At 35.4% G+C, this 15212-nt stretch overlaps 1 protein-coding gene across 15 annotated transcripts in view; it reads right to left on the reverse strand.

The window, feature by feature from the left end:
- HDAC9 (histone deacetylase 9) overlaps positions 1 to 15212 on the reverse strand; it is a 460804-nt gene that overhangs the window by 57141 nt on the left and 388451 nt on the right. For all 15 annotated transcript variants that reach the window (XM_068209506.1, XM_068209496.1, XM_068209568.1 and 12 more), the window contains one exon: positions 3073 to 3191. In XM_068209506.1, the coding sequence (XP_068065607.1) occupies positions 3073 to 3191 (119 nt within the window). The remainder of the gene's footprint in view (positions 1 to 3072; positions 3192 to 15212) is intronic.

A 15212-nucleotide genomic window follows, 5' to 3' on the forward strand; every position in this document is an offset into this window, starting at 1 on the left:
TGTTTCGCAGACAGGTAAAACTTCATTAAATATTGCTTAGTTTAGTGAAAACTAATCAACAGATGAGGAGGAATTGCAAAGCCACTTTGAAAAAATAGGGAAAGTGATTTTAAAATTGCAATAAGATAGGAAAGATTCAAACTTCCCTTCGAATCTTTTTTTAAACACTATCTCTTTTTTTTTTAATGGGAAAAAGACCATTAGTGATTTCATTATTTAATGCAACTAGAGATAAATTGGGAAGTGAGATATTTCCAAGCTCTGCTATCATCACTGATCTCAGTTGGCCAGATTTCATTCTACAGCCTTCTAGAGGAGTTGAGAGTCACCTCACTGTGAGATATCCTGATACATATAACAGATTCACAGATTTAAAATCAGCTGCAAATATATATATATATATATATATATGATTATTTTGTTGCTGACATGTTTGTTTACTTATGAGAAATGGGAACTCCTCAGAAAATAAGATTGTATGACAATATAAAAAAAATTAAAATTATGGTTTAAAGCAGATTACAGTTTACATTTCTCAAACTTTGCAGATTTACCAGATCATTTTTTGTTGAGTGTGATTGCCTGCTATATGGTTACTCCAAGGCTGTAATTAGTTCAATCTGCTATTTCATCCAATGATTTTTACTTTATAACTTAGGACAATTGATTGGTTAATACATTTTAGTTTTTTCTCTTAGATTGTACTCTGAGGGAAAGACATAAAAAATTCATTACCAAGTATCTAGTGGCTTCTAAATGCTCTTTAAGAGCAAGGTTAGTAGCTAAGGATCTATCTTCCTATCTTCTCTCTTTTGATCTCAATCTCTTCCTAATGTAAAGCTTGTATTAAATCAGAGAAATCAGAAAATTCAATGTATTAAGTGTACAGAAAGCACTAAAGATTTATAAAGAAAAAAATATTTACAGGTTCAACTTTACTTGTTGGCATCCAAATTCTAATTATTACAAACCAATTATATTAAAACTTTGCACAAATATCTATTTTTAATGTTCAATATGAAAGTTTCTCTTTGGATCTTTTTTTTTAATAGACTGTCCATTTTCCTACATACCACATATAGTATGTTATGTTCTAAAATAGTATGGTGGAATGTGGAGAATTTTCTTTTGGGGAAATAATAAATTCCTTTGGCTATTTAAAAATGGCTTTATTCATCCCTCAAGTGCATGATCATTATCTGAGTCTATCTCAGCTTTTCTCTTAATTTAAACAAGAGCTACCTACACTGGCTTTTTTTTTGTCTGTAAGCAAAAAATCACCTTTTTTTTTCTTACAGACATATATGAAGAAGTAGTGTGCAGCCTCTAATATTAGAAAATGTTATTAAGTTTTCTTTAAAAAAGTTATGAAGAGTTAATGAATGAATGAAAATGAACACTAATTCTAATGTCAGACAGTTTTTCTTTGCTGTAATTTCTAGTTAAGTTGTTAAAGATGCTATGCCAGAATATTACATATTCCAAAGCATCTTGCATCCTTAAGGGACACATAGAATACCTTCTCAGCAGCTAAACAGAGATAGTTATATAATGGTTCTCAACAAAATATCTGATTTAGTACTAGCTGAAAGTTCTCCTCCCTGCCACACAAGCTCATGGAATGGTGCTGCTGACCAGGAACCACATATGGAAAAAAACCAGTGAGGAAATCGCTCACCTCTTCCTGCAAAATGTTTTACTAAAAATCTTAATACACAGGGAAATGATACTCAAACATGCACACCGCCTGCTATGTTTCTTTCATCTCCAGTGTAACCAATGCATTAAGCTGAAAAGCTGTGCTAAAACTCAGTATGTCTTACTTGCAGCCAGAGACATACTCCATTTCTAGCCCATTTGTGCATTAGCACCTGTGTAAGCGTCTTTGAGTAGACCCTTGCACTGCTCTCTGCATTCTGCCTTTTCACAGCACACCACTATGGACAGTCACTCTGTTCCTTCATCACTTTCACTGGTATTCAGGGGAGCCTGTTTAGCATGCAGTGAAAATCAAAATAAAAAAATATGCATATCTGCCCTGAACCTCCTGAGGTAAACAGCTTTGGTCTATTGATCTCTAACAAAAGGCAGAGGTTAGAAGGAAAAAATCCTCTGAGCTGGAGTCCATTTTTGCAGTGTTTTAAATGCCATTAAGTCTCATTGACTTCTCTAGACTTTTCCCCAGGCATTTGCCACTAGTAGCAGAGGTCCATATTTAATAGCTGTTGAAGTGATATTATAGATTGAATATACTGAGTAAAAGTAGATATACTGAAGAAAATTATTCACAGCATTGCATTAGGAAACCATTTTGTGTTGCCTCATGTAAAGCAATTGATATATAGCAATGTTACAATGCACATTCTGTACAGAGAGTTACTACATCCCCCAGCCTTGCTTAGCATCCCAGGCTCAGAATTGGTTTGGCCACAAGGTCTGGTAACAGCTAGTGATTTTGGAGTGTTACAAATGAGATATGTCAGACAGACCTGTCTTTCAGAAATTATTAAATTTCTGCCATAAGCACACATTTTGAAAGACTGAAATGGACATCCAAATATTGAGACCCAGCAGAGTAGTCTTTTAGAAAAATTTGGCCTTCATAAACACTGATGTAATTCAGGATTAATGCCACGGAGCTGAAAAGATTAAAATAACAAAAGAGCAATATGAGATTGGATTTAGGCATCCAAAGTCTAAAATCTCCAATATATATTTAAAGAGAAGTAACTTACTCCAGCATTTGGAAATTGGGGCATATTGAAAAGCATGAAACCTCTAAAATGTTATTTGAATGCCAGAAAAGTAATACTTTAGAAAGTCAAGACAAAAATGACAAGAGGAACATAAAGGAGTAAGCCAGAAACTCTAACATGTTTGCTTCCACCTCGTCCATGAGTTGGGCAAGCGTTGCAGCTCTCCAGGCATCTCTGGGTATTAACTGCTGGACAGTCCCTGTCCTCAGTGACACTGCTGTCATCTCACAAAACAGAAACATAGATGTGAACTGGACTTATATTCCTAACTAGGAAAAATACCAACTCAGAAACACATGCCCATGGCAATACCTACATTTAGCTGTGACTTTGTACCCGCCCAGCGGAGGGTCGTGGCCTTCCACAGCATCGAATCCTGCTGACACCAGGACAATTTCTGGATCAAACTCATTGGCAGCTGGCATAATCACAGTCCTGTGGAATGTAAAGAACCCAATGAGAAAAAATTAAAAGCACTTTCATCTTCATTATATAAATTGTCACAATCAGAAAAAAACACAAGATATTTTATATTCATTAAACCAATCTCCGTGGTTGCTGTTCAAGTCCAAGACTTCAATCAATTTCTTTCTATAATCACTCTTTTTTCTTTTCTATGACTGAGAAAAAAAAGGCAGGTACATGTGAAAGCCTCTAATATTACTTACACATCTGTGTCTGTTTTATCCTGCTGCCTATAAAAAGCTGCCTCTTCCAGGGAAGTGACTAATGGTTTACAGAGAGCTCACAAAGCCTGACTGGAAACCCGGACTGCTCCAGTTAGTGTGAACTTGGTGTAAATTTGAACTATAAATTTCTTTTGGGAAAATGTTTGCTTTCCAAACTTTTTTTTTTTTTTTACTCCTTAACATTTTTAAATGTTTGTCGAGGTGGGGGGTGACTCTAGCAAAGGAAAAACATGAAATTCCCTTAATCAAATCCAGACTATGTTGTCAAGCCTTTCCAAGGTCAAGCATAACAGGAATGTGACAACCACGAACTAGTGACAGCAACCCCTGCTGGTGTCAGGAAGATAATTCAGCCTTTTACAGTCACAAAGATTCCACTTTTTTAACCCCTTCCTTGACAAACTTATGGGTGGATATTTTATCACTTTGATTTTGCCCTTCTCCAGTCTCAAAGCCTGAAAGCTGCATTGAAGGAGAAAGTAAGTCCCTGTGTTCGGCACTTGCAGATGTGTTCTTTCAGGCTGACTCCAAAGGGAAGGAGTAAGGATGACTTTTGCACTGGTTCAACAAACACTGAGCCTGTAATGGCTGTGCTAAATCAGGGGAACATGGCTAACATTAAAAAGCAAATACATATAGGAATGTCCTGTCCCAGAAAAAAATAACTCTACAAAATCCTAATTGGTCTACACTGGTCAGAATGTGAAGATTAATTTTGTGCATGTGTAATGCTATTTTTTAAAGTTCAATGTTTATTGGTTGATAAACAACTTAGTCCAAAGGAATCATATTTTTGTTGAAAGGTTTAGGTTTTCTGCAGAAAAAAAAGAGACTCATTAATGATATAAACAATTCTCTAGGTTCTCCTTTAGTTTCGTTTTTAATCTATGCTTTACAAACTTTATTTTGTTTTGTTTACCTCAAAGGTAATTTTAATATTAGGAAAATGTTCCTTTTACTTGTTAATCATAAAAAAAGAGAATTCAGATGAAGCAAAATGTCTTTGTCAGAGAATACAGCATTTCAATGAATACAGTTTTACATTGAAAAAAAGGATAGAGGCCACTTAAAATTTTTTGGTGATTTTGCTGAAATTGCACCACAAATATCTACTGGCAAAGTGATAAAGGTTGTGAAATACTCCTTTTTTTACATGTCATTAGTAGGCCTCTGCTGAAATATGGATTCCAGTACTGAGCATTGTACTTCAAGAAGGACCTAGACCAACTGAAGAGATCAAAAGTGAAGAAAAAAACTTCTAAAAAACATAACTGAAGTGGATAAATAATATAATTCTAATTATTTGATTTGCATAATTGGAGCAAACATGATAAAAGTGCACAAATACGTAAGTTGTTGCAAGAGGAAAGAAATAACTTGTTCTGTACCCTGTGGACAGGACCTGAAGCAGCTGCAGCGGAAACCTGTAGTTCAGACACTAGAACAAGCTTTTAAATTGTAAGGATAAATAATAATATAAATAAATTGTTTAAGAATATTGGAGACTCTCCATCTCTTGGACTTTTTTATAATAGCTAAAACAAATATCCACCAAGCTTGCTACAGGTTCAAGCTGACATGGCCTGGAGGCAGGTGGTCAATCACTCCTCCTCTAGGCATTTTTTCCTATTGTTCCTCTCTAACACATAAAGTACACATATGAATACTTACATTAGACACTACAGTGACAGAGCTTTTGCAGGCTAATCTCCACAAAGCCAGGGAACAATATCAGGAATAAAGTTTTCCTATGCATCCACATCTTATGTACATACCTTCTGATACTCTAATTACAAATTCATTGTCTGAAGCAACACATACTTCCCAAACTTCCCCACGTCTGCAACACATGTGGCATGGATCCTGATTACTGATGAGGACTGTGGCTGATACACAATCTTCATCTGTCCCCATAGCACCATACATCTTATAGACTGAAAGAAGGAGGGATCCTATGGAAAACCCTCCCTATCTGCAGCCACTTGAGCTTTTGCCCTCCTCCTCTCCATTTATATTTCCTCAAATTCAAGTCAGGCTCTGCTTTTTATTTCTTTATGTCAAACAAAGTGGCAGCACCACAGAGTACAGCACAAAGCTCAAGAGCCAGACAATGGGGTGTGTTCAGCACAGAGAAGCTCTGCAAGCTCAAGTTGCTGAGCAGTAACAAGCTTCACCAGCCTAACACACAAAGAAATTTTTGAGAGTCTTATAATTTAGAACATTGGGAAAATCCACCACACTTCTACCACATTTCAAGACCTTGCTCTTAAGCGTAAAGATGTCAGCACATTTTTAATAACAATGGGGCAAAACAATGCATTTGATCCTTAATCTCATTCACAGAAGCAGCAAAAATTGTTTAGACACAGTTTATTCAAATTTTTTTGTCAAATAAATATGTCTGACATTAAAACTGCCAGCCATACTGAGCAGCAATAGGAAAATTATTAAATACTGAAAGCAAGGTCTTTTGACACAAAGAACCAGGAATAGCTATTAACACCATCTTTAATAGTGCCGAACAGGAAATAGTAGCACATTCATAAATCTCTACAGAAATGATATATAGGAATCTCAGCTCAAGAAATGAGAAGGCTATAACACTAATAACTCGAGGTGGCATTCAGAATTCAGTGTTCTGTTACTGCTTTCAATATTACCTGAATTCACTTTACCAAAATAACAGCTAACAGTGTATTTTTCTGAAAGAAAGAATTTTTTCTTTTAAAAATGTACACAGTGTCTGTTAGATTTCACCAGAAAAATAGCATCCTACTTTTACTGTATTATTGTCTCACAAGCTAAGACAGTACTTTGCTACTGCTACTTTGCACACAATGTACCAGAAGAGCTAACCTGTATGCCCTGTGTTGTCTATTTCTTTTTCATCCTCCATGGTATTGAGGGAAGTGGAATTTCAGAGCTCATCCATCTTATACTGTTCATCATTTAATACAGAAGAACCTCTAAGGAGTTTTCTTTTTGAAAGATATCATGGAAAAAAAAAATAAAAATTCTTTACTGGGATAGCAAGCTTGCCTCCTCTCTTAAACACCTCAGACTGTCCCTGGTCCTTGTTACAGAAGTCAAGGCTACTATGTGATCTTTCAAAAAGATGACAGCCATAAGTCTCTCAATTGCAAAGACCATATAGACCTTTGGTTCCTTAATCTCTAATCCCGTTTTCAACAGGAAAATCTACAGGCATTTAGGTGGTTACTCTTTTGAATAAATTCTATGATATATCCACTCAGAAAAGAGCAACTTAACGTCTGGAAAACAGCATTTTGGTTTGGAGTTTATGTAGGTAGGACATCTGTAATGTTTGTCTAGCCTTGGCAGTAACTGCTTTGTGGCAAGAAACAGACATGGAAATTCTTTCACAAAAATGACAGTACTTTCCTGTCTTATGAAGTTCTATAAGGAATGATATACACACACATTTTTAAACACAGTCTTAATTTCACCAGGACATACCTAAAACCTTTTGTCATTTGTCACCTCTCAGGCTTTAGTACCTTCATATGAGTATCTGTCTTTAGGAAAATCAAAGAAACAAAGAACCATAGAATACCTTGGGCTGGAAGGGACCTTCAAAGATCATCTAGCCCACCTTCCCTGCCTTGGGCAGGGGCAAAAAATGTTTTGAGGTTGGTAGCTGTATAGAAAGCCTACAGAAAGCAACATGAAGATCACTTCTCCCTTGTAAACAACCGTTTCCTACCTCAGGATGGTTGGACAGGCAGTGACAGTTCCTGATCCCCTTCACTGTCTCTTGGGAGCAGAGAATCATCAGACCCTGTATCTTGTATTTTTTTAATCTCTTCTATACTCTGGAGGGCACAGCAAGGAGTAAAAAGGAGGAATCATACACTGACTACCTACTCAGGATCTCCTAAAACCATGTCACTTCCCTTCTCAGCTGCCTAAGAAGAGAGCCCTCTGAATCTGATCATAACAGAAAATATGTTGGGGTGTTTTTTTTAAAAGCAGGCAAATAATATTGGTCATACACTAATACATATTCATGTTAACCTTCCCAGATTCCTCAGACCAGCCCTGTGCTCAGAAGTTAGGCTGCAGCTGGCAGGATTTGTTACGGTTCGAAGGGTCAAAATTCTACTCACCAGAAATCTTTGCAAGGGTGCACCAGCAGCCAGCATTCAGACCCTGCTAGGAACACTGATTATCTTATGCCCAGCGGGAGTAAGAAATATGATTTGGCTTCTGGCCATGGGTCACCAGACAGGTACAGACTGGGAACTGGCAGGCCATGACTTCTTTTTGAAGCCAGTCGGGCTCCAGAGCTTATCAGCAAACTGAAGTTAATGCTAGGATCCTTCTCTGACAAAACAAGCAGCTTTTGTCAGAAGAGAAATAGATTTTATTCTTCCACTATGACTCACACTCTCCTCCACTTCCTTCTCCAAAGAAAATAAAACACATAAAAGTGATATTTATTTTCTGTGATCTGAATCATATAGAAGCATAAACATTTGGTATACCATATTCACCTAATGATGACAGCAGAGTTACAGGGGCATCTTGCCTGGCTGACTGTTTCTTTCTTTTCTCATTCATTTTCATTAATAAACATGTCAAAACCTGAAAGCTTAAGCAGCTGCATCGCAGAAGTTATTTATCTAAACCTTGCAGTTAGAGTGAAACTGCGCCTTCCAGATCAACATAATGCAGATTCTTCTTTCAGCCTGATGGTACTGGGAATAGAGCATGTATCTGGGAAGCTGAAAAGATTTCTTTTTGTCTGACTAGGGAGATTTCCCCAAAGAATTAATATGTTCCATTTGGGTATGCTGCTGTCTGCAGAGAAGCCAAGGGATGGCTTCCAGTTGGGTGTAGTTCTAGAGAAAACATCAGGCATGTGATCCTCCCCTCCCCACCAATCTGAACATCAGATGCAAGACATTAAAGTGATTCTACCAGGGGACTCTGTTTCTTTTATTCTTCTATTCTATTTTTGTACATTCAAAGCACATGGCTAGGATGCTACCAAACATTTGTTCTCCCAGAAGAGATTGTAAAGAAGTACCCAATGCAGAAATGACTCTCTAAGCACCACAACACAGAGCTGGAAATCTCCAAAGAAAGCTAAACTTATGCAAATAGCTACAATTCTTTTGCTGTGTTGTTAATTTAAAAAGGAAACGAGCAGGAATACCAGCCTCGGACAATAAATTAACAGAAAAACAATCCATGTTGTTCTAAAACTACAAATTGGAATGGTTTAGTAATATAAATTATTTGATCTTTCCCTAAAATCCTTCAGTGTTTTTATTCAGTGATCTCAAAGTACTTTCAGAACACTGAAAAATGGAAAGGTTCATATTTTCAGCTGGTATAAATCACTATAGCTGTTTCTGATTGCATATTCCTCTAAAGCAGGCATTTCTTTACCTACTTCACAGTTGAACCAGCTAAAAGCTGGTAAAAGCCTTGAATAAATTCCCCAGTTGTCTCTTGAAAAACCTTGAGAGAAAATGCAGAAGACTCTAAAGTCCATCATTTCAATAGGTAGGGAAAAAACCGGTAAATGCACTATTATTTGTTCAGTTATACCAGACTTGTGTTTTGCAAGAATATAGATATATACAATGCATTAGTGCTATTATAGTGGGGATTACCCACCAAATGGAGACCCAGTTTGTTGTTTGAAAGAATGTAGGTCTGCTCACAATTTCTCAGTTTCACATCATGCAAATACAATAGTGTACCAAAAAAATCACTATGTTGTCCTACCTTAAAATTACACAAGGTAAAGTAAGTTGTTGAATGCTCCCTGATAAAAACAGATCAGAAAGCATTTAAAAGATTTCCCCTGTAGGTATATGGAACTTACAGTATCTATTATTTTTACATGTTGCTTGCACATGTTTTAATGTAACACAGTATCAAGTAATGCCTTTTCTCACGGAAAGCTACATAGAATTTCTGTAAAACTCACACAGTAATACTTATTTCTGCATCAACTGAGTTTATTATAGTGTCTCTCACTAAAATTTTGGTTTAATTTCACAACATTCCTTTGTGCCAGTTCTGTTGTCAGCCCAAGTTCATCAAGGCCAAACTTGAGAACATTCCCTCAAAGCTCCTTGATGACTATCATCTGACCATCAGCTTTGTCCTGGATTTATCCTCCAAGGCATAACAAAATTCTGCCAATTTTACCTATGCATTAGTTTCTAAGGCATATATTTTATAGAAGTTTTATCTTTACAACCTTTATTTTCATATCTTTCCTTTTATTCTTCTAGGTTTACTTTTTATATATTTTTAATAATTGTATTTCTTTCCCATTTCTTTTTTTAAGAACAGGAAATATTCCTGTCCTTACTTTTATTTTGTAGTTACCTTACTTGCTTTCTGGAGATACAAAATATATTTTTCTTTATTTCTTCAAGGGGTAAAATGTACCATATCAATATGAAGTCCTCAGTACTGCAAATCATGTTCATGTCACTGGGATTTGCATATGGTTTTGAATTTAATCACATGCCAAAATGTTTAAAGGATCAAGGTCTTCCATGGATGCACCCATTTAAAGACCATTTATAAAGTTAGCAATTTTAAATGTTGTAATTGTAGGAGTATCTAAGTGCCACTGAATGAAAAGTTTTAGAAGCACTGTTTGCTTTCTTTCTTGCTTGCTTTCTTGAATTCTTGAATTTTTTATGGCTTTTAAAGACATTTTCAGAGCCTAAGGCTATTATTTGTGGGTTCCTTCTTAAATGAATAATTATTTTGGCATCTTTCACATAACTTTCCTGAATTCTTGCAGCTGGAACTGCAAGATCTTATGCAGTCAAAAAGTATATGAAATATTGTCTAAAATATCTGCTCATCCTTTTATTTTTATTATTTAGAGAGGTGGTTTCAATGTAATTATAATGACTATGCTACATTTGGGCTATAAAATGCCACAGTCAGAATCTTTGAACTAGTATAAAAAGAACCAAAATAAGGAAAAGTTAACTGACAGAAAAACTATGACAAGTATTACTTTGTGTTTTCCAGAATGCACATAGAATTTAATAGCATAGTCAAGTAAAATTATCCAACTTCTTGAAACACAGGCAAAAGCATATATAAATGTACTATGCACACTCATGTCCATATTCAAAACAGAGTAAAATTCAAAGTCAAGTGATAATAGGTAAAGGGATTGGCTAAAGATCATGGTAAACAAGCTTGTTCAAAAATCATAAGCCTAAGCATGTCTCAAATGAGTATAGCTTTAAAGAAAAGGTTACATTAAAAGGCAAGTTTGCAAGTATCAAAGGAAAGTTCACATATATAAAGCCTTCTATGGAAATATAGGCCAAGATGATACCAACAACAGCAGGACACAGTCCTCTTTCACCCTGAAAAACAGAGTTCATAAAATCTACATTTTCTATTAAATATTCTTCTGTCTTCTCAGACTTTTGTGGAAGCACTTACATGATGCAAAAAAAAATTGTTCTTTTACCTTTTAGTTACTTCTCAGATTGCAAATAAAACTGGTTTACATGCCATTCTTGTGAAAAATTTATTTACTGAATTCCAGTTGATAGCTAAAGGACTGATGTGGCTTCCAAGAGCTGCACAACTGAAGATGATATATGAGAGGGAGAAAGTAGACATTTAATTTGCAAGACATAGTTTAAAATAAAACACAGAATAAAATAAAATAGTATCTCCAACACTGAGAAAGCAAAATGCTATAAATATGGAATCCCACCATTTAAAGCCAATTATTTTTCTATCAAAGCCATTCTAACTTGTATGGGAAATGGTACTGACACATGCATACACACTGCCAAATTTTACAACCAAGTGTTGTTTAGGATATCATTTAGCTTTCATGATGTAACATGTTTCTACCAGAAAAATCAATTCAATGCTCATTAGCCTGTTTTAAGGAAGAAAAAGAAAGTAAATAATTAGCTTTTCTGCCATAAATATAATAACCACATTTAGGGGTGCCTCTTCTGTTTTAAATTTTGTACAGTTGTTCAGAAAACATATTACATTCTTATCAAGGCTGAAAATACTACAGTATTTTCTATAACAAAATAGCAATCAATCTTGCCTTTTTACTAAGTAATTCGTCTCATCAGTATTTTATCACAAAAGACTTGGCCTAAAATGTTAACATAATAAACTAATAATGCTACTAAATAGTTCAATGCTGCCAGTAATCTTAATAAGATTGCTCATAAGAAAGTGCTGTAGTATCAGAAATACTTAAATACAGAGGTAAAAACTTGCCTCGATGAGTCACATTTACAGAATTCACAAAATAAATGACAGCATGACATAGGCTCCAAGGAATTTCTTACATCTACAGAAAAGCACATTATTTTGAGAATATTCCACATTTCAGTGTATTTTAGGGTACTTGAAATTTTTTAAATTACTTAGCCCTCTAAGAATAGTATAAGAGAAAGGAAAGCCTAGTACATCTTTTACTGATATTCCACAGGAATGGCAGAATTGGGGAAAAGAAGCCAATGGTGCTGTTTTGGATAAATTAAAAGAAGAGGGCTCTAGAGTATGAGTTTGTCTCTAGGTCCAACATCTACACTCCTTGTTTATGAAAAAACCTTTAGAAAAGCTTTTCAGTGTGTATAGCATACACTTTGCTATACACTTTTCAAAGTGTATAGCATACACTTTGACGCACAGCAAGAATGAAGAGCGTATACTACCTAACATTTACTTTTATTGATTATGCAACAGCTTAGTTTGCAATGTCAACAATCTGCTTATGTCACCACAAATGATTATTACTTGACAAGTGTAAAGTAGTTTTCAGTTCTTGCAAAAGTGAGATGTGGAAGGAAGGGATGGAAATGAAGGTAAATTTGATTTTAAAATACCCAGACAGAAGAACTGGAGTGGTTGCATTTTTCATGGAAGCAATAGGCTGAGTGGATAAAAAGACACAGAGATCCCTTGGAAAAAGAACTTTTACCAAGACATTTTCTTCATTTCTGAAAAGTGCATTTTACCCAGAAGGGTTTTTTTTTTTCCTTTTAAATGAAAAAAAAAAACATTTTCTAGAAATCAAATTATTTATCAAGGTCATAGCCATTTACAAAACCATAATTTTCCACATGCTGTATTCATCAACATGGTTGTGAATAAACAGTACATGAAGTTGTCTTAATTTTTTTCTCAGAGGTCTCTACATGTTTTCTCTTACAGATGCTTTCCTCCTCTGTCTTTTATTTTCTTCCATATACTCATAACTACTTTAAATGGTATTTGCACTCTGTTTTTCTGTTTTATCATTAAGCAGGAAATACACAATTTTCTGGATAGCAGCTGCCATTTTAGTCTGTATTGTCACTTTTCCTTTTAAGTAATGTTATTCAGAAAACTGCTCATATGACTAGTATTTTTCTGATGTTCTGAAGGGAAGATGCAGACAAATGTTCTTTCACCCTGTTTTTTGCTGAAGAGCAACATACACTGGTAGACAAGGAACATATAGGCATTTTCTTACACCCAAACTAAATTAACCAAATTAACAAGAAGTGCCCTTGATCTAAATTAATATTACAGGCAGGATATTGATGCTACAGGCAGCAATAGCATTTACCACTTCTTTATAAGTAAACACAGGTATGTTTGTCTGCTCCATGCTTGGCAGAGCCTTGTCATTGGAGCTGGGGCCACTTGTGACCAACTCATTTGTCAAACTCATTTGGACCAACTCAATACATCTAGCATGTATTTAAACAGACCAGCTGGCCTTCTTTCTGATAGCCAAAGATACAGTTTCCCTCATGTAATAAGGCTTATTACAAATGCAAAAACAGTGCAAAAACTTCAAGTCTTCTCACTTTACCTAAATTGAATGCCACTTAATAAAACCCATACTGATATAATTTTGTTGAGGATTTAGAAGAAACATGTACAGATAATGTAAGGTAACCCAGAAAAGCACTTTTCAATCCCTGCCCTTTCCTCTTCCCTCTTCCCTCCCACTCTCCCAGAAAATTCTCAGAGACAAAGAGAGGAGATGTTTGTGGGACCAGGGGGAACACTCTCACTAATGCACTAACCCCAAGGTACCACATGGTGTTAGAAACTACAACTTTTTCTGGTGCAGTTTCAGCTACTGTTTGGTTAGAAATGTGATCTGGTGTTGGCTCTATGTAGCTTGGAGGAATCCTGTCTCTTTTATATTACTCTATCCCTGTTCTTCCTTTACACTCATTTTACTCAACAAAATAGAGGAAATCCGATAGACTTCGAAGACAGAAAAAATTGGATGTCAGCACTTAGAGATCAACGGAATTGAACGTGACTGGAAGGACTCAATTCACAAATAAAAGTACCAGACTTGTTCAGGGAGGATCATCAGGTAGGCTGTTTTAAAATGAGAAACACTCTCCTGCAAGAGGGTTGCACTTATAACTTAAAGACTGAAGCCAAAGAAAGGGTTGAGGAGAACTAAGGCTTAGGGAAATATGAAGCCAAATATGACATGTTGAGAACAGGAATTTTTTTCTGGTTTCAGCAGTTTGAAAAAATAAAGTTTTATACATAAAATTCAAAGGGAAGCATTTTCATCTAGAAAGAACTTTAAATATTAAGGAATCAATGTCACAAATAAGAAGTTTAATAAAATTCAAAAATAGTAAAAGAATCTGCATTAAAACAATATCTGAAACAAAACCAAAGATGATCAGAAGATACTATATCAGTTTCAGAGAAACTCAAGTAATAATAGTACAAAAGGATATATATTCCATTCATGGGCACAATGAGAAAAAAGGGAAAAATGGAAAAATAAAAAGCTCCAAAAAGGACTGCACACGACACCACATAGTTCAGGAATAATATGACTCCTGCATAAATGTTTCACTGTCCTGTTTTTGTAGTTAGGTGTTTTTTTGTTGTTGTTGTTGTTTTGGTTTTTTTTTTTTTTTTTTTTTTTTAAGGAAGGATTAGTGAACAGCAAAACACTTGGAATCTTGGACTGAAAAACAAAATATGAAAATGCAGGTATACTGTAATGTGATTTAATATTTTCCTTAGGCTTCCATTGACCTTATGGAACCAACATTTCTCCTAGCAGACTTTATTTGACATCTGCAAAAGAATTGCAGAGTCTTGTGTTCCTAGATCAATCATAACTCTTTCATTGGTGCACTCTTTTATCTGTGCCAGACATTTTACGGCAGAAAGGCAATCCCACACAGCCCAAGAGAGTCATATTGACACATCGCTATTCCATTTGCCAATACACTCGCACCAACTCTTCATGTTGTCCGGACCTCTGAAGAAGGACTGAGAAAAAAATCAAGGTGAAGTTTGGGATTTAACTAAAAAGCATCTAAAAATTACATTTTGACATTTTTGAATTTGCCTTTCCCCAATGAACTTATGTCCCTGTCCTTTTCTTGAAAAACTCAAGTGCTCACACCTCCTTTAATAATTTTTGGATCCTCTTTGGAGTGATAAATTGGATAGTCTCCTCAACAGCACGAAACAAAAAATACTTTTTCTACCATATGCTGCAGCAATAAAACCGAAAGCTGTTTCTCATTATTGGCTGGTCCATACTCATATAGTCAGTTGTCTTGGAAACTGAGATCGATTCTAACTTCAAAAAAATGTAAGAATGAACTGAATCACATAGTACCTTCTTTCAATGTTGATCTCAATTTACAATGTTGGAACTAGCAACAAAAACATCCCTAAGCATGATTTTCAGTTCTAGATTTATTTTTGTTGCACTTCTCTCTCAGAGTGA

Source organism: Anomalospiza imberbis, chromosome 1, assembly GCF_031753505.1.
Source record: "Anomalospiza imberbis isolate Cuckoo-Finch-1a 21T00152 chromosome 1, ASM3175350v1, whole genome shotgun sequence".
In the NCBI taxonomy this organism is placed as follows: domain Eukaryota; kingdom Metazoa; phylum Chordata; class Aves; order Passeriformes; family Viduidae; genus Anomalospiza; species Anomalospiza imberbis.